We start from the raw sequence: 17776 nt of genomic DNA, 5'->3' as shown, positions 1-17776 counted from the left end.
TAAATACTTAACTACCATGTTTTCCACCATAAAACCAATGTGGAACAGAATATCTGATACCCAGAATTTCAGAGCACGTGTAAAACGGAATCTACAAATCTTTTCTTAAACAAGTAATGCACTTGGCATGTAGAGAGGTGCAGCTGCTGCTCATCCTCCCAATCAAGCTACCTCGGCGTGCTCTGTTCGGAAGTCCAAGACTTTAATGAAAAATGCTGTCAGTTCAGGCTGATGGGAGATCAGGTGCTCCTTCTCCATACCAGTAATGTGCTCCTTCAAAATGTTCATAAGAGGACCAAGGCAGTTCTGCCAAAACAAAAGCAAAGCAATGCAAAGGCAACTGTGATATTGACAGTAATTGAAAAACATAACTAGGGAATTGGATTTATATACTTCATGCATTTACTCACTGAAATATTGTTGATAAAATAAATAAGCTTTTTCCCTGTACTTTTGGGGGCTTAAGTTAGTAGGATTCCTGAAAAACATTTTCATACCTTCTGCCATACTGGAGAAAATTCTCACTCACTCACATTCCTAGCACATAAATGAAGTTCTTTATGAATAGGATGATCTCCCAAGCATTCATCATTTAACATGCAAAAGACATTAAACTGCTGGATCTCTTCCCGATCTACCTTTCCTGAATCACTGCAGCAGTACAGAAAACCCCAGAGATCATAATATAAAGCCTATGGCATATTTGGCTGGGATGGAGTTAGTTCTCTTCAGAGCAGCTCACGTGGTGCTGTGCTTTAGATCTGTGACCAAAGCAATGCTGATTACACAGCGGTGTTTTAGCTATTGCTGAACCACAACACCAGCAGGCTGGTGGTGGCCAAAGTGCTGGGAGAGGACACAGCTGAACCAAATTTTGGCCTGCTTGTTTGTTTGTTTTTCCTCCCTCTTTATCACAGTACTGAAGGATGAAAAAAGCCCTTACCTTGCGGGTATGCAGCACTTCACTGTAACACTTGGTGACCGCAGGCAGGAGTATTCGGGGTGCCAGCCTCGTCGCTAGGATGGATTTCAGTGCTGCTACACGGACACTGATCTGGGAAGTGGGACCGAACTCGGCCACAATCTTTTCCAAGCGGACAACCTGTGAGGAATTCCAACAAAAGTTAGGCCTACTTAGCAACTTAAGAACTTACTTTATAGTAGTTGTCTGCTTCAAATGTCAGACAGGAATTTTGCTGTTTGCACCACTTGGAACACCTTATGCTAAGGTCTCTGTACAAAGCCTCACTGTCTTCAGAAGACAAACACTGAAAAATGCCCATGTCAGCAGCAGAGGGTTAGAATGATTCCAACAAGAGTGTCAGATACAAGTTTGAGGAGACTGAATATTACAGAATGATTTATTGTGATTCATCTCCCTTTTCAAAGAGGAAAAATACAACCTATCTGAGGGAGAAGAAGGAGATGCTTTTAGGTTCTGTATCTGAGTTACCTGCATAAGAAAGTGAGTAGAAGAGTTGTTATGAGCTTTCACAAAGTTGGCACATACTCTTACTTCAGTTTCAGAGAAAAAAAGTAATCTCTACAGCTTCTTCTGGGATCTGGGAAGGCCCTGTCTCCCCTTTACACCCCTGTAGGAGTCACAGAGCTCACCTGCAACAGGCACTCCAAAAGGTAAGGACTAAGGAAGTGTGGCAGTGTTTCTGCAACCTTTAGCAGAGCAGTGATGGCACTCAGCAGGTAAATCTCATTGGAGACCAGCTCCTTCTTACTTTTTAAAGTCTTCAAGAGTGCTGGCATCAGTCTGTGAATAACCAAACATAAACAGAGAAATGTGAAATAACTGACCATTTGGAGGTATGTTTCCAATCCAATAAATCCATCTGTTAAGCCTGCAAGGACAATTTTCACAAGAATTTTTACACGTGTATTCGAGAAAGCTCAGTATTCTGGGCTCACTGTCATATTTTATTTTGAAGCTAATGAAAGATATTAGATTAACAGAATGGTTTGATCAGAAGAAATCTTTAAAGATCATCTAGATCAACACCTTTCACTCTATTAGGTTTCTCAAAGCCCTGTCTTCAATTTAAAGATTTAATGACAATAAGAGACTTGTATTTGTAAAGAAATGAAAAAGTTTTACAAGGAACAAGTTAGATACTTGGATTCTTCTTGGATAGGGAGAATAAAATAAAGTTTTTCATGAAGGTTTTTCAGCTGTACTTGTTCTCATGTTTTTAAATGCAATCTGTTCTACAGAAAAAATACCAACTATAGTCTGATTTTTCTAAAGCCATACAGGTTGCCTCTCTAGTGACAGCAGCAGACTCCATAAGGAACTCTACTGGGCATTATAAAAGTCTTGCAATTTTTCCCACTAGTTTCTTAGTTCTATGACCACAAAGCACGTTCAAGCACTAGAAATACTTTTAATCCTGTCTGCACAAAACACACACAGGGGCAGACTGCTTTCATCAGCATTCCTTCAGTAATGCATTTTGGTATAACTAATTCCTGCTGCAGTTGGTTCTGTTAAGAAGAACCCAACAGTACCTTGGAAGCTGAGGTATTGCTTGGGCTTTCAGTGTACAGGTGACCTCAGCTATACAGAGCAAAGCACTTCCCATCACATTTTTTTCTTCCTTCTCTGAAGAAATGAGATCAATGGCTGTTTTCAGAACAGGCACAAATGGCGCTGGATTTTCTGTGCCAAAACCTTTGCAGAGCAGCTTGAGGCTGAACAAAGCAGTCTGCCTGTTGATGGCTTGCTCCTCTTCTTCCTCCTTTCTTCTGCACTTGACAATGGCAATGAGCTCAGGAACCAGCTCCAAGAGCTGCAGGATCTGAGAGGACAGGAGAACACACACATCAGACATTCAGTGAGAAACTCAGGACCTGCAAGGTAGCTGTGGGCAGGTAGCCTTCATGTCACTGCTCAAGAGCCCTTGCCAGGCTTGGCACTGGTATGTGCCATCTTTACAGGGGGTCAAGCGCTTGCACATCAATCTCTCTCTGGGTACTTTTGCTAAAGGAACTGGGTTTAACCCCTTTGCCTCACCTGGCTCTTCTGCCACTTGGTGCGCTGCTGCACCTTGTTGTTCAGGAGGTCCATGGCCTTGCGTCTCACCGACGGCAGCTGATTCATCATCAGCCCCCCAATTACAGGGATGAAGGTTTCTGTCGGCAGTAAGGCATTGACCTACGAGAAAACAAACAAAACAGTACCATAAATGTTTTTGCATGCACTGTGACATGGCAGCCTCCTGATAAGATTCTGTTCAATTCATGGGTTTCAAGAACAAAGAAGAGGGGACAAGCCAGCAATGCTGTATCTGAGGCATGCAAAACAATAAAGCAGGTTCCAGCTAGTCTGTGTTCACTGGCTGCTAAGCAGCCATTATCCACTAGCTCTGAGATTTCCTCAGCAAGTCCTTTTGTCTACCCTCGTGAGCTCTGTCCCTCTTTAGCCAAAATAATTCTGCCAATGCCCTCTGCATGTACATAATGAAAACTGGAATATGCTTTACAGAAAACTTCCAGCTAGATAGCCACTCAAATTCTACAAATACATTTCTAATCAGAAAAAATAGTAAGATGAAAAGTGTAAGGATTTAATTTCATGTAGAAATATGCAACAGCGTTAGCTAATAATTTTGTGAGTTAACAGTGAGAAATGCTGCCAAGAGCCATTTTTCTCCACCAGACATAGTGAAATGACTGCTTACAGCCAGTAGAATATTAAACTAGAGGAAACAAGCATTCCTGATTTTTGTTCTGCTTGTCCTAAGAAGCTGTTATCTCTAGTTATTCAGGCTGTTAGCTGTGTTTAAACATTGATGTACCAGGCTGCAGACCCAATGAAATGTAGTACTAATGCAACAAGAAACCCTACAAAGTTTATAATCATATTAACAAGCAAAAGCAGCAATGTCCCAGTGCTAACATGGGGGCTAGTGAGACTTACTTTATCCAGCATATCATAGCACTTGCTAAGCAGAACCCTCCAAAATTTGGCCGTTGGCTTGTCCACATTTCCTTCCACTGAAGATGCCACAGTGTTTATGTACTGAAGAACTTCTTCTAACAGCCTAGACAGAAAGGAAGTAACTTTCAGCAAGTAACAAGGAGACTAAAGAAGTCCATTGTTATTACTGGAAAGCATAAAATCTTACAAGGCAACAAAAATACAAGGAAATTAAACAGAAAAATTTGAAAATGAGCATTCATGGAACACAGCATTTAAATAAATCTTACACCCTTTTTCTCTTGGAACAAACATGTAAGTTAGGCCTCTGCAAAAGAAACCCTCAATCTCCCTATCACTGGCTTTTACAGCACAATGGCTACAACTATGATCTTTGATTACACCAATACAGAGGCACCTGTGAACAATGATTAATTTTTTTTTCTACCAATGAACCAATATATTTTGCTAAAAGTCTGGAATTCCTTTAGTGATTCAGACATGAATAGCATGACAGTTATGGCCAAGCATGCAAATAACCTCTATCAAAAATAGAGAAAAAGAGTGCATATTGGGGAGAGCAATCTTTGAGAAATAAAAAGTTTCACATTCCATTAAAAGAAAAAAACAAACCAAAACCAAGTAACTTGTACATAATAAATACTGCTTGTTACAGAGGACATTTAAACAGTATCATTAGAGTAAAAGATATTCTAATGGCACTACACTTAAAGATATTCCTGAGTTGCAGTAAAAGCTAAAAATAGGATAGGGCATATTTAAAGCATACCTCTGTTCCAACTCCTGCAGCACTTCTGGTTCTTCATATTCAACTATCTGGTTTAAAAAGCAAGAATGAAAATATGAAACTTACCTCCTCTCATTAAACTAAAATGCCAGAATTCACAAATTTGTTTTTTTTGAATCAAATGTCCACTAATGTGCTAATTATGAGTCCCTACATTTGTACTTAAGCCATCATTCTAGAAGGAAATCTGAGACCCTTGGGCAATGCAGTCACATTAGCAAATGCATTTCATGCTGGTGGATGATTTTCAGCTGAAAAACTGGGTCTACCTGCGAGAGTCAGAGTCTGAAATTCATAATATTTTGTCTTTTCAATTAACAGCATGAATCCCACACTGAATTTGGAGTTACACAGGCTGTGAGTGAAATCCCAAGCTCCATAAAGCCAGTGGGAATACACTGGGACCAGAATTTCACTTGGTTACCTATGCATTAGTCACATAAATGGAGACTGTCTGGAAAAGCCTTATTAAAATAAATAACATTACTGAGAGGTTTCAAAACTGTGCCAATAAAGGTGTCAGCATGATACACTGGACAATGCCCCCCCTTGAATATTAAGTCATACTAAAAAGTAAATGACACCTCAGCTATTACAATATGGCACAAACACTTACTGTGATCAGTCTAGAAGCAAATTACCTGCCATTATTACCTTTTTCACAAAACTCTGAGAGGACAGAAGTTGTGACATGAAGGAGACTGACAAGAATTTGAAATGCCGGAGTTGTTTGTCGGAGTGAGACTCCACATTAAAGAGCTGCCCCTCCTGATTTTTCGGCTTTGTCTTACACGTTAACTTTTTTGTCCCAGGATCATCTGTTGAAGACATTGACAAAACAAATTTGCATCCAAAAATAAAAGATATTTCATTTCTGATGACAGAAACAAAGTAAAATTACAGTTGTTCAAAGCCCCATCCAGCCTGGCCCTGAACGCTGACAGGGATGGGGCACCCACCACCTCCCTGAGACACTTGTTCCAGTGCTTCACCACTCTCAGAGTAAAAAGTTTCTTCCTTATATCTAGTCTGAATCTATCCCTTTTCAGTTTAAAACCACTACCCATTTTCTCTTATATTCAGAAGATTTATATGCATTTGCTGTCTGTTCTGTGGTTACCTTCTTTATTCTCTGGCAGCTCTGTCAGATACTGGATTATCTTCATCACGCTCTGGAACTGAGAACGTACATTAAATTCGCCGCAGATGGATATCCAAAATTCAGTGTCTGCTTCCAGAACAGCATCCTGTTTATGGTTCAGGAAAAAAAAGAAATATTTCAAGGATTAGGAAATAATATCTCTATCAATACTAATAAAAATACTTGAAAATGCCTCAGTGAGCTTGTGAAAATGCCATGCTGAGCTGGACATTTCCAGGATTAACACCAGTGGTAAAAGCAGCAAGCCCTTGGAGAGAACAAACCTCCAGAGGGTAAAGAGAGAGATTAAACTGCTGCAGCAAAGACTATCTTCTCACCAATGTTCCTTTAATAATTCTTTCTGTTTCCCCCATAAACTATGCTTTCACCTAATCTCAGGGCCTGCCTACACAAAAACCTAATAGGGTTTTCATCTTAGTCTGTAGAGAAAGACCAGTATCATGTTTCACAAACACAACTGAAGGGAAAAAACCAACTTCATTACTACTGAAGCACTACATAATTAGATTATCAGCTCTTCAGATCAAGGATTGCTATACAATCTGATCTAATCTATTGTTCAGGCCCCAGGACATAACACTATTGAATGTGCAGTACAAGTCACAGCCAACATCACCATCAGGTTCTGCTGTAGCACAAATCCAGAGCTCACTACCTTTTCCAGCATAACCTGGGGCTTATTAGGAACCTTCCTAAAGACAAGACCATGAAGAAAAGAGATCAGGCTCTCAGGGAAAAAGGTGACCCCTCAGCCTGCTAACCTTGTCTGTGCTTGGTGTTGCTGTCACAGTTTTGGTCACGTACTGCTCAAAGAGCAGCACCAGGAGAACCCAGAGGAATTTGTCTACTCCCACTGTAGTGATCAGCTGGGACAGGATGGGCAGGCGCCGGTGCTCCGGCACGTGGGGCAGGGCATCCACAAACACACGAATGATCTTGATCACCACCTCCTCCACGCTTCCCGAGGACTCTGACAAGTCACTGTCTTCAGCCTGGGCACAAACACAGCAGCTCAGACACGTTACTGCAGTAGGTGCAAGGCCTTTCTTGCAACTTCAGAAAATGAGAGAAAGCTCTAAGTGCCAGACAACAGCACTGCCAAATGCATAACCTCAAGGAAAACATAAGTGTTCCCAAGTAAAGTTTGTAATCATACAGCTCCTTTGCAGTGTTAAAGGAAGATGCTTCAAATAAAATTTAAAAAAAGGAAGAAAAAAAAAAAGAATTAAAAAAAAAAAAGAAAAACTCTACTCGGCATCAGCTGAAACAAACAAGACATTTTCAAGAGAAAGCAAAGCCACGTCCTTCAGAAAACTCTGAGTTAGGGTCTTAGATTCAAGGGCCTAGGAAAAATAATATACATGGGCTACACGGTCTCAAGTAACATTAGTCTCTTCCCACATGAAATAATTGTGTGCAACAAATAATTTGTCACAGAAACTTGTGTGGGCTGCTAGGAAAGGTTTTAAAGAAAAAAATAAAGAAATTAATTTGTCTCTCTTTTTATATAACAAGAGAACTATAACTGATGAAGATATAGAAGGATGAAAAATGTGTACACATACAATTAAATGTAGTCTGGGAAATCTTCAGCCCATTATCAAAACCATTTTTTCCTCAATTCATTTTTAAATGACATTATTCATCGTGTTTCATGTTTAAATCTAATTATGATCCAGAGTCGAGATTTCTTAGGTGCAAGTGAAATCTGACTGAAGAAAATGTTGATTTGAAAAACAAGGATCTATTTTAGTTTTGGCTGATAGTCATTTATCTAAGAGGTCCAGGCAAAATCAAGAAAGGCCCTACAAACACCAGCAGGAAGAATAAAAGCACTTCCACTTCTTTCAGACCACATCTACTATTCCTATGACCATGACATATTATAGGACTAATAACCAGATTCTTCCTTCCAATGGTTCCTCTACTGAACTTGCCTGCTATTTTTATGACAAAAAGCTTGAACTTAAAGTATGTTTCACAACCTCTCAACGTATAGTTGTGGTAATTTTGGTTAAACCATTTACAAAGTGCAGAAACTCAAAACTGAAAAGAAGCAGCATTCTGATGAACTTGGTCAGAGACAGAGGAGTCTGAATTACATTATATTACATACAATTTATTGTCTATCAAAATAATCCTAGAGTAGGTGAGAATTTATTCTACCACCAATATTCTAAATAAAGTTACTTAATTAATAATCTTTTCATTAAACAGACAAATGTACCTGTATAAGAGCAGGAATAACCATCTGCACTGTCTTGTTAATTACTTGGAAAGTGTAGGTATCATCCAGACGCAGGACATTTGCTCCCATGAATGTAAAAATGGGCATAATGTTGTGAAGAACTTTATCCTGGAAAAGAACAGATGAAATTAGTTCTTGCTGCTGTACCTTGAGATGTTTCTCATTCCCACAAATGACACTAGATTCCCATTAAAAAAAGCCCAAAAATAAAAAAAGAATCATGATTATCTTTCAAAATCTCCCTAAATGAGTTTTAAATGCATATTGTCCCTTAATGCTACTTGCTGTGTGATTGGTAGAGTACCAAACATTATTTAGAAACCAAGACACACATCTAAGCAAGTAATTAGAGAGTGGAAATTGAGAGTTTAGTGTGATAAAACACCTTGTATCCTTCCACTCAGTGCCAGGTGAACACATATAAAACCAGCTATGAGGAAATCTGCAGAAGCACAAATGTGGGTGTGGCACAGATTCCAGTGATTTTCCCAACCACCTTTTTTTTGTATCTGTAAAACATCTGCAATATCCACAATCATACAGTGTAAACTAACCATACTAATTTCAATTTTTGGCTTTTTGGGGCCTAGACTGTAATGACAGTAAACAATTTTAAGAAGGCTGGATTAGAGGTGTCACCTAGCTCAAAAGTTAGTTTCCTAGATTTTGCCAGGACTTAGAGCAATAAATTATGGACATGTTTTTCATTTAGTTTTAGTGACTGGAAGAAGTGTTTTAGATTTTAAAAGTGAGATTAAATGAATACAAAATGTTTCCTTCTATTCAGAAAACTTTTTTAAGAGCCAATATTAATGTAAAATAAATGCCTGGTGATGGCAGAAAGATGGAAACAAAAACCCCAAACAATAAAACCACAAAATCCTCCAAAATATATCAAAGATTTCACAGTTTTGTCTTTCAGAAAACATGCTATAATTCCAAATGTGTGGAGAAAATATTGAGGTGAATGTGAAGATGCAAACTGAGTTTGAGACACCTGGATACATTTTGCTGGCTTAGTTTCAAAACAAAAGAATCTTAGAACAGTATACAGTCAAATTTCAGTCCATACAAGAAAAGGCCTGTTTCTTGGTCAATTAAAATCAGAACAACTCAGTTCTATTATCAACTACAATTTCATTTTTCAGTGTTGTACAAGATAGGAACTTGTAAGAATGCATATACTGACAGGTGAGCTGTTTTCCTTTTTTATATAAAAAAGAAGGCGAAAGAAGAGAAAGGCATGAGAACTCTGACCAGAGTGGAAAGGTCAGGCAGGGCTGGTGTCAGAAAGCTGCTTCCATTTCTGCTGCACTCCACTGTGAGCCACAAATGGCTGGTGACCAAAGCATCAAGACAGAGGTTTGTTTTCAACTAAAATGGAACAGAAAGCCCTACAAGAGCAGGGAACCTGCCCATTTTGCCTCTGTCTCCTTTTCAGGAAGTTTTTCCCCACAGAACAGATCTGTATGTTCTTCACTCTACCCAATATTTGGAAACCAAAGACAGGAGCCAACGCATACAGTCTACCAGGTGTTACTTACAGGAAATATTCCAGCAACAGCACCAAGGAGGAGCAGAGCATGGTGGTGTGTCTGGGGCATTTTAGAAATCCTGATGCACTGAACTATCAGTTCCACATTGAATTTTTCTTTGTCCAGGATATCTGCAGGTAAAAATACTCACTGATTAACACATCAATGGTCAGCCATGTAGGAGTAAACAGTACACTCAAGCACTGTTTTCAGCGTGCAAACCATACCTAATGCATCTACAAAAAATGATTGGGAAGGCAAACTTGTATACCCTCATAGAGAAATCCCTCTCTCCTCAACAAAACAGTGTAGACTGAGGAAGAAAAGCAAGTTGAGACCATTGTTTTAATGCTGAGCTGTGAGAGAATTACCAAGAGATGAGTTTGGTGATTTTTACCTGCTGGGACCTTGCTACCATCTGATGACAATTTCTGACAGATGTTCAGCAGGCAGCTGAGGATCAGCTGCTTTGTATATTCCATATTTTCTTCTTTCGATGCCGTGCGTTCCAGACACCTGTACATTCATGGAAAAAAAAAGAGATGCAAAAATAAGTAACCAAACTGTATATTAAAACACAAATAAGAAACAGCAATTTTAATTCCACATAAATTCTAAATGGAGGCTTCCAAAAAGCCTTTGCCAAAAGTTTCTTTTTTTTGTTTTCAAATGCATCAACTGGTCTAATAAAAGACACTTATCAAAGCTCTGCCAAAAACTTATGTATAACCTGGACTATAATTGCTAGTCTATGTACAAGCAAGTCATAAGGAAAAAAAGACAAACACCTAATCTATATAAATTTATCCTAAGTGCCTGGATATAGGGCTGGCAGGAAAAACAATAATTTCCTTAGGTTACACTGGACTAAGACTGTTCCACAATGTATTGGGAGGAATTTCAAAGCTTAGAGAATTATAATAGCTCTGCTGAAGACACAAGTTCTGCCAATTATCCCAGTTTTAGGACAGGTGTCATCTTTCTTGGTAATCCCAAACTCTCTGCCCAATGAAGTTTTCACAAGACAAGCCATGCATCAGGTAAAAATCTTACTGTTTCAAAGAGAAAAAAATCGTAAATTCCCATTCCCCTCGTCCTCCTGACTGGCCTAAAAGAAGTTCAGTTGAAAAAGACAAGCTAAACTACAAGACATGGCAACAAAGCACAGACCCAGTAGCCCATATTTCCATGTTTAGGGTGTCTGCTGCAGCAGAGAGGGGTCCAGGCTCTGTTTTACCTGCTCAGAAGTTTGAAAAGTGCAGGTACCAATGCCTGCGGATGTCGAAGCTTCTTCTTATGCTGCAGTAACTCCAGAATAAGCATCACCCTCTGCCAGCTAGAGTGCCTTGTTTCTGGTGCCAATTCTGCACCTTGAGGCTTTCTAAAAAGACAGGACAAACAATCATGGATTGTCAAAGCAAATGCTACAGTGCTTCAGGAAACACACACACACACACACAACTAAAAAAAGACAATTTTTCTTTCACATAGGATTGTATGTCCTTTACTGCTGCTCCCTGGAGGGGTGGCAGTGTGTGGGCTTTTGATTGAAGCAACACATTTTAAACAAATAACAAAAAAATTTCAGACTGAACTTGAAAAAACAAGTGTTTCTTGGAAACACTTCTGGAAGTGGGGAGGTAAAAAAAAAACTGTTGCCAGGTAAATGTCCAAATTATGATCTGCTTGCCATCCAGGAAACTTGCTTCTCTGGAAATACTAGTGGTTAACACACTGACTATGCAGGCAATGGGGGGGGTGTATGAGTATGTCTGTTTGTAAACTGTGACAGGTACAGTTTACAGATGCATCAATCTAACTGGTTATGATTATTCAAAATGGTCAAGTGAAGGAAAATTAGAAAAGCTATTCCCGGTCAAATCAGAAAAATTAACTCAATATCCTGTTTCAATATGGCTGAAAGAATGTTTAAAGAGAGTAAGTACAGTGGGTAAAACAGTTCCTTATGAGAACAGAGAGAAGAAACAGGACAAAGATTTAAAAATTAGTGATTATATTACCACCTTACTGGAAACAAAATACTGTTTTTCAGTCAACTAATGAATATTTTGATGAACATCTGTTAGGTTTCAGCCAAGTGTATGTAATTTGTCCATGCATCTATATTTAAAACTAACTTTACCATTAACAAAAAAGAATCTTGGTGAACTGTGTCAAGATTCTATAACAGCAACTGTCAACATTAAATATACTGGATTTTAAAATATATTTTGACTGTATTTCCATCAGCTCTCAAACAGCGATATGAGCTGGTTTTCCCATGCCAAAAGTAGCTTGGATTTATTTTACTGTGAAAAGAAGAAATGCTTGCTTGTGTTTTCAGTACAAACTATGCAAAGTATTAAGACAATACATTTGGTGTTTTCAAACTGCATGGATAATACTTGTGAGTTTCTAGTTACTTTACCTGTGTTGCTGCATTTTCTGCCTTCTAGTCTGTTGAACAGTGGCCAGACTTTTGGTTTTCTCAGGAGGTTCCAGTTCTTTGACAATCTGCTCAGCACACACTGTAATCTGAAACAAAACAGTAACAGTGCAAGCACCAATGAACAATTTGTCACATCACATATCTGTGCCCTGCCTTTCTTAAAAACACATCCCTTTCATGCACATACGGGTATATAATCCACATATTCCTGTCATATTCCCAGAAAATGGAAATCAGTGCAGCAGAAAAGAAGTGACTTCTGCTGCATTCATTCACTTAGTGTAATAAGTGACTGATAGGTGGCTATTAAAGAAACATCTTTTAAAAGCAGTCAGTCATTTAACAAAATTTTCATGCTATTAACACTATTCTTTGACAAAAAGCTTCCCATTCCTTTCCCAGTATAAATGACCTAAACAAAAAGTGTTACTGAATGTAGGTGACACAAAATCACACTGCAATGGGTTTAAACATATTTCTGGAGGTTGCCACTTACCCCTTTAAACACACTGCTGATTGTCTGGGCACAAAGTGGGTTCTTACAGTCTAAGAGTAAGTCAAACAATACTTTTAGTAGCTTCTGTTGCACCATCCCATCTGACACAGCTGCAAAGAACGGCTTAGTAATCTACAAAAGGGGGAAAAAAAAGATGCAGAGAGGTTTACTTTAAGAGGGTAATAAAATTGCAAGTTGTTGAATTACTGTATGTTGGATTCTGTATGACATGCCCCATTCGTGCAGTACTGCAAAAAATGCATATTAACTACATATTTGTATATATCCAGGAATGAACATAGACAAAAAGATGTAGATCACTGGCACATGATATATCCAACAGACAAACTGACTTCTGAAATTTTTCTCATAACTGACTGGTGTGGGGAACAAACTTGCTGTTGCCAGCCTTTGGGAAGGACATGCCAACACCTGGCCAATATAGGCCCAAATCTGTAGCTTCCTTCAAATTAAACTATTTCTCACCTCTGTATTTTGTTGACAATTTTTCCTCAGATGATAAACATTAAGTAAAGCTCTTGCCTGACTGACCAAAGCCTAAAACCTGTGGAACAGTAGTACCTGTAATGATACAGGAACTCATCTGCAAGCAAATACAGTATTGCTATTTTGTGCTTATCAAAATGCAAAAAATAGAGCAAGCAGCAATATCTCCTTCTGATAATTTTAAGAGATCAAGTTTTTCAGCCTGTTTAGATGTTTCAAAGATAGTATGAAGACACTTGAAATCTTGTAGTGAAAAAAAGACAGTTGAAAGCTATGGACTCCTCCACACTGAAAGAGCCCTTGTAAATCCAATCTCAAACACTGCTAGCTGCTTTAAGCATAAAATAAATAAAAGGTATTTCATAAAGCCATACCTGCCCAAGTGCTGTGATCTGAAATGGTGGAATTTCTTCATATATTTTCTTGGCAGCATGCAGACTTTTGATAAATAAATCCAGACTCTTCTGATTCTTGCACAGGAGGGTTGCTGAATATTCATTAAACTTTCCAAGGATTAGATGCAGGAGAATGACTTCATCTTTTAACATTTCCTCAGCTTTGTGAAAGACCTTCTCTAGCAGACGGTCTAGTAGAGGCAAGAGGTGAGAGAGAACCATCTGCAAAGAGAGAAAATGCATAGCAGGAGTTTTTATCCCTTCTCAGTTTAACAACTTTCCAGTACCACAGCTTCATTTTACTGCAGCACCCCCTCTCTTGGACCACACTGCACACAGTATTTTAGGCAGCAGCTCTTCACAAGGCATAATATGAGATTACCCCAAGTACTTGCTCATCTGCTCCTTCGCTATTGAAATAATAAATACTGTTCTGCAAATGACAAAGTACAGAAGCAAGGTAATTTTCCAACCCATTTATGACTGCTGTTTTCCACAAAACCCAAATGTGAAGCAAAACAACTAACCTCCTTATGCAGTTCATAATCTTTTCAAGACACATACAACTGAACAGAACATAAAAATTCAAAATTAATTCATTTTTTGAACTTTGAAGTCATATTTTCCAGCACTTCAAGAATTCTGAATATGCTAGATGAGACTAGGCTAATATATATAAAAGAAATTCACAGTCACTATTTAATACCTTGCAATTCCGTACAGAAAACTCAATGTTCACTTACCAAAGTTATACATTTCTTCTGTAACAATCTCTTCTGAAACAGTATTTTTTTGTAATATCAAAGAAGTTTCCTTAAAAACTCCAATGCAAAATTCTACAGCCATTACATTCCAGAAGGAGCATGCAAACGTTTTATGTTTCATTAAACCTTAATTTGCAGCTTTACTGCATATTATTGGAGGTGTCAATACCTAATAATCTAATACATTATGGAATTATTTAACAGCATTATTACTAAATGATATGTGATTTCAGCATTTCACTCAAGTGCAGAATCCATAAAAAAACTCAAAAGGCAGCACTTACTTCACCATGGATTTCATGAAGAATTTTCATTAAGTTTCTTGCAATATATGATGGGAAAATACGGCTCTGTACACAATCAAGTATGTTTTCCAAAGCTTCCAACAATTTTTTCTTCTGGGATTTCTGTTTTGACTGTGTCTCAAGATCCTCAAATAGAGTTCCCATAATCTAGTTCATTAGCAAAGTGAAAATTATTTTCTTGCAATAAAAATGCCTTAAAAGAACAATTATTTGATGCTTTCATAACACTGTCATCTATATATAAGCAGAGTTCTTCATCTGGAAATAAACCACTGTTAATGCTTCTTATGTTCTCAGCTCTCTGCATGTAATAAATCACCTGAATGTTTTTATAGTTCCTAAAAAAATTATAAATCAGTCCACTATAGGATACAAAGACAACTTTCCTGGTTAAATTGATTTCTTTTCTGTGAGATAGAAGCTCACAGCAGCAGACAAAACTTGCATTAATGTATGCCTAAATTAAAAAAATACCTGTGCTATGTATGTAGGGTCAGATACAATCTCTTCTGTCTTTTGCTCCAAATGCTGAAGGACAGGATGAAACAGAGACTCCTTTATTCCTCTCAAGGAATGGAGGCAGTTGAGAGCAGCCCTTCGAACTTCACTCACAGGACTACCCAAGTTAATTAGCAAAGATATCACCACTGCAAGAACAATGAGGAAAGGAGGAAAAAGAACAGAGTAAAGTGAGGGGTGAAAATTTTACTGTAGCTGTCCCTGAAGAGGCATCAACATTACTTTGGAATTAAGAAGTTGTGTCTTTTCACTGTAAACCTTTAAGGTACACAAAACCAATATGAGTCTCACAGATTCATGACTCTGAACTTCATCACAGTCCTTATACTCATGTTTAAGCTCAGAGCTCATATATTGCTACTGACTGTCACACCCTGAGACTGCACAGACAGTAATGTCCTGTAACTGACTCCTTCAGCACAGCCCTGTGCTCCTTTAACGCTTATAAAAATAAAAAAAAAGTGACTTCACTTACTTCAAGCTTGGACTTACAACTGCACCAGTGAATCAGCGAGAGAACTGTCTCAGCAAAGGAAGCTGAACATAAATAACTTGAGATACCCTTCATGGTATAGAATATTGTATAATTGCACAAAATTAAAAAGTACAGTGATTGAGTTCTAAGATGAGAGACAGACAGACAGACAGATACTCATTTAATTTACCTGGATATGATGGTGATAGCAGTTGTTTCTTTTTCTGGTTTGCTTGTGATTCAAGCAGTGCATAGCCAATATACAGAGCCTGAGTCTGTAGCATTGCACTGACTTCATAGTTCAGTTGATTTGAAAGGTTATAACTGTAAGTCCATAAAATGGAAAGGAATTTGAAGAGAATATCTGAATCTTCTAGATGCACCTTAAATTTAACACAATGGAAAACAAAAAAAAGGAAAAAAGCACTTTTTTAATTTATTTGGCAAACTACTCCTGAAAATATTTGATAAACCACCCCACCCACGTCAAAGGAGTACACTGAAAGAGAACTTTGTCTCACAAAAACAGAGAAACAGTGTCTTTTGGGATGAAAAATTATTGAGTAAATGCTGCATGTATATACAAGGCCAGATGTTATTTACATATGCATGTGAAAAATCATGAGATGATGTAATAAGGAAACACAAAATTTCTCCTAGAAGTTTTCCTTCCAGTTTCGGTATATAAACACTACCAAATTTTACAGAGCAACTTTTGTCTTGCTACCAGATAGAACAAAAACTTTTTGCTCAGACTTAGGCTCTTGATCTTGTCCTGCGAATCAGTGTTGTTTTCATCTTTGCCTCCACTAGTACATTTGTGTTTTGTTTTGTTTTTAACTTTAGCTTTCTATTATTACATTTAATTAGGGTTAAGTAACCCAGGTGAAGCTTACGCTTCCATCTCCTCACAGTACTTGAATGCCACAAGCAGTGTTGCATCAATGTTGACCATTTTTCTCAGTTTTCCTTAAAGGTAATACAATCATGAAATAGTTCATGACTCTGACTCATAATTCAGAGCAACAAATGCAAAAATAATACCTTGAAAAAGAGATTCATCAATGCTCTGTACTGAAGAGCATTGCTTCCCTCACTAGCTCCACTGACAAGCAGGTCAAACAGCCCCAAAAGGAGGTGCAGGTAGTCTCGGCTATCTTGCTTCAGAGATTCAGGATTCCAGCAATATTTCTCTAAAAAATACAGGTTATAATTAAGACACAGCAGGTGCATAGGAACACCCTCAGAAACCAGGAGAAACCAGACATCTCTAGTTAAAAGAGGATAATACATTTAGTTGATTTCATGTTCACAAGTAAGCAATCTTTACATATGTCAGAAACAAAGGAGAAGGTTAGGGAAGCAACATTTCCATGATTCCAACAACTTCGGAAGGAAAAAATACAACCTTTCCTTTTTCACTGGTGTAAACAACAGGCAAAATCTTAACACCTACCTCTTACAAAGGCCAGGGGAGTTTTTAGGCCATTAATAAAGTTTTTCAATAAGAACAGAACCAGAGCTGACTCCTCTGCATGAGCAGTCTCATCACTATTGAGCTTTTCTATATATGCAATTAACAAGTCCTCAGGCACCAAAGTGTCCTCTACTGTTTCAACAGACCAGCTTAGGGGAGTTTCCTGTGAATGAGAATCAATTTTAATGTATTCTGTCACAATTCCATGCAAAAGAAACCAGAAATTTAGCATTAAAATTCAGCAACATTTCATTTCCAACCTTCAAAGAGATATCCTTACGGAGTGAATTACATTTCTGATTTTACATTGCAACTTGCATCTGCAGTTTTAAAACCTATGCTAGCTCTTTCTACCATAATTACAGTGTACATAAATGAGGTAACAGAAGAGTAAAATATTAGTCTCTCTAAAATATCTCTTCAAAGGGATTGGGAATTGCAGCATTTTTGACAGTCAGTTTAACACTTTCATCTAGCTCTGTTCCAGAAAAATAATCTATGTTTCAGATACTTGCATATACAAATAAAATCATTAATGGAATAACCTGAGGTCAGAATAAATAATTACCATGTGCCACTATGCATTTGTATATGAAGGGATGAACACACAGAAACACAACCCTGCTCACATGGGTTTCTTACACACAGAAAAAAAACCTAGAGCTGTTTCTCAACAAAATAAGTCAAGAAAACTCCAATGGAAACACA

At 38.0% G+C, this 17776-nt stretch overlaps 2 protein-coding genes across 2 annotated transcripts in view; one reads left to right on the top strand and one right to left on the bottom strand.

The window, feature by feature from the left end:
- ACTN2 (actinin alpha 2) overlaps positions 1-17776 on the top strand; it is a 120840-nt gene that overhangs the window by 4682 nt on the left and 98382 nt on the right. The window lies entirely within an intron of this gene.
- Positions 1-17776, bottom strand: part of HEATR1 (HEAT repeat containing 1) — a 35931-nt gene that overhangs the window by 3779 nt on the left and 14376 nt on the right. The window contains exons 18-39 of the mRNA XM_054630763.2: positions 17048-17231; positions 16636-16784; positions 15782-15974; positions 15072-15244; positions 14577-14744; positions 13508-13750; positions 12627-12758; positions 12110-12216; positions 10919-11062; positions 10079-10197; positions 9691-9812; positions 8126-8254; positions 6660-6890; positions 5857-5983; positions 5391-5554; positions 4719-4765; positions 3929-4052; positions 3023-3163; positions 2518-2807; positions 1615-1765; positions 944-1102; positions 172-306 (exon numbers count right to left, since the gene is read on the bottom strand). Of these exons, the coding sequence (XP_054486738.2) occupies positions 172-306; positions 944-1102; positions 1615-1765; positions 2518-2807; positions 3023-3163; positions 3929-4052; positions 4719-4765; positions 5391-5554; positions 5857-5983; positions 6660-6890; positions 8126-8254; positions 9691-9812; positions 10079-10197; positions 10919-11062; positions 12110-12216; positions 12627-12758; positions 13508-13750; positions 14577-14744; positions 15072-15244; positions 15782-15974; positions 16636-16784; positions 17048-17231 (3432 nt within the window). The remainder of the gene's footprint in view (positions 1-171; positions 307-943; positions 1103-1614; positions 1766-2517; positions 2808-3022; positions 3164-3928; positions 4053-4718; positions 4766-5390; positions 5555-5856; positions 5984-6659; positions 6891-8125; positions 8255-9690; positions 9813-10078; positions 10198-10918; positions 11063-12109; positions 12217-12626; positions 12759-13507; positions 13751-14576; positions 14745-15071; positions 15245-15781; positions 15975-16635; positions 16785-17047; positions 17232-17776) is intronic.

The sequence above is a fragment of the Agelaius phoeniceus genome, chromosome 3 (assembly GCF_051311805.1).
Source record: "Agelaius phoeniceus isolate bAgePho1 chromosome 3, bAgePho1.hap1, whole genome shotgun sequence".
NCBI lineage: Eukaryota > Metazoa > Chordata > Aves > Passeriformes > Icteridae > Agelaius > Agelaius phoeniceus.
The sequence above is the reverse complement of the archived record's forward strand: the minus strand, read 5'-3'. Positions and strand labels throughout refer to the sequence as shown.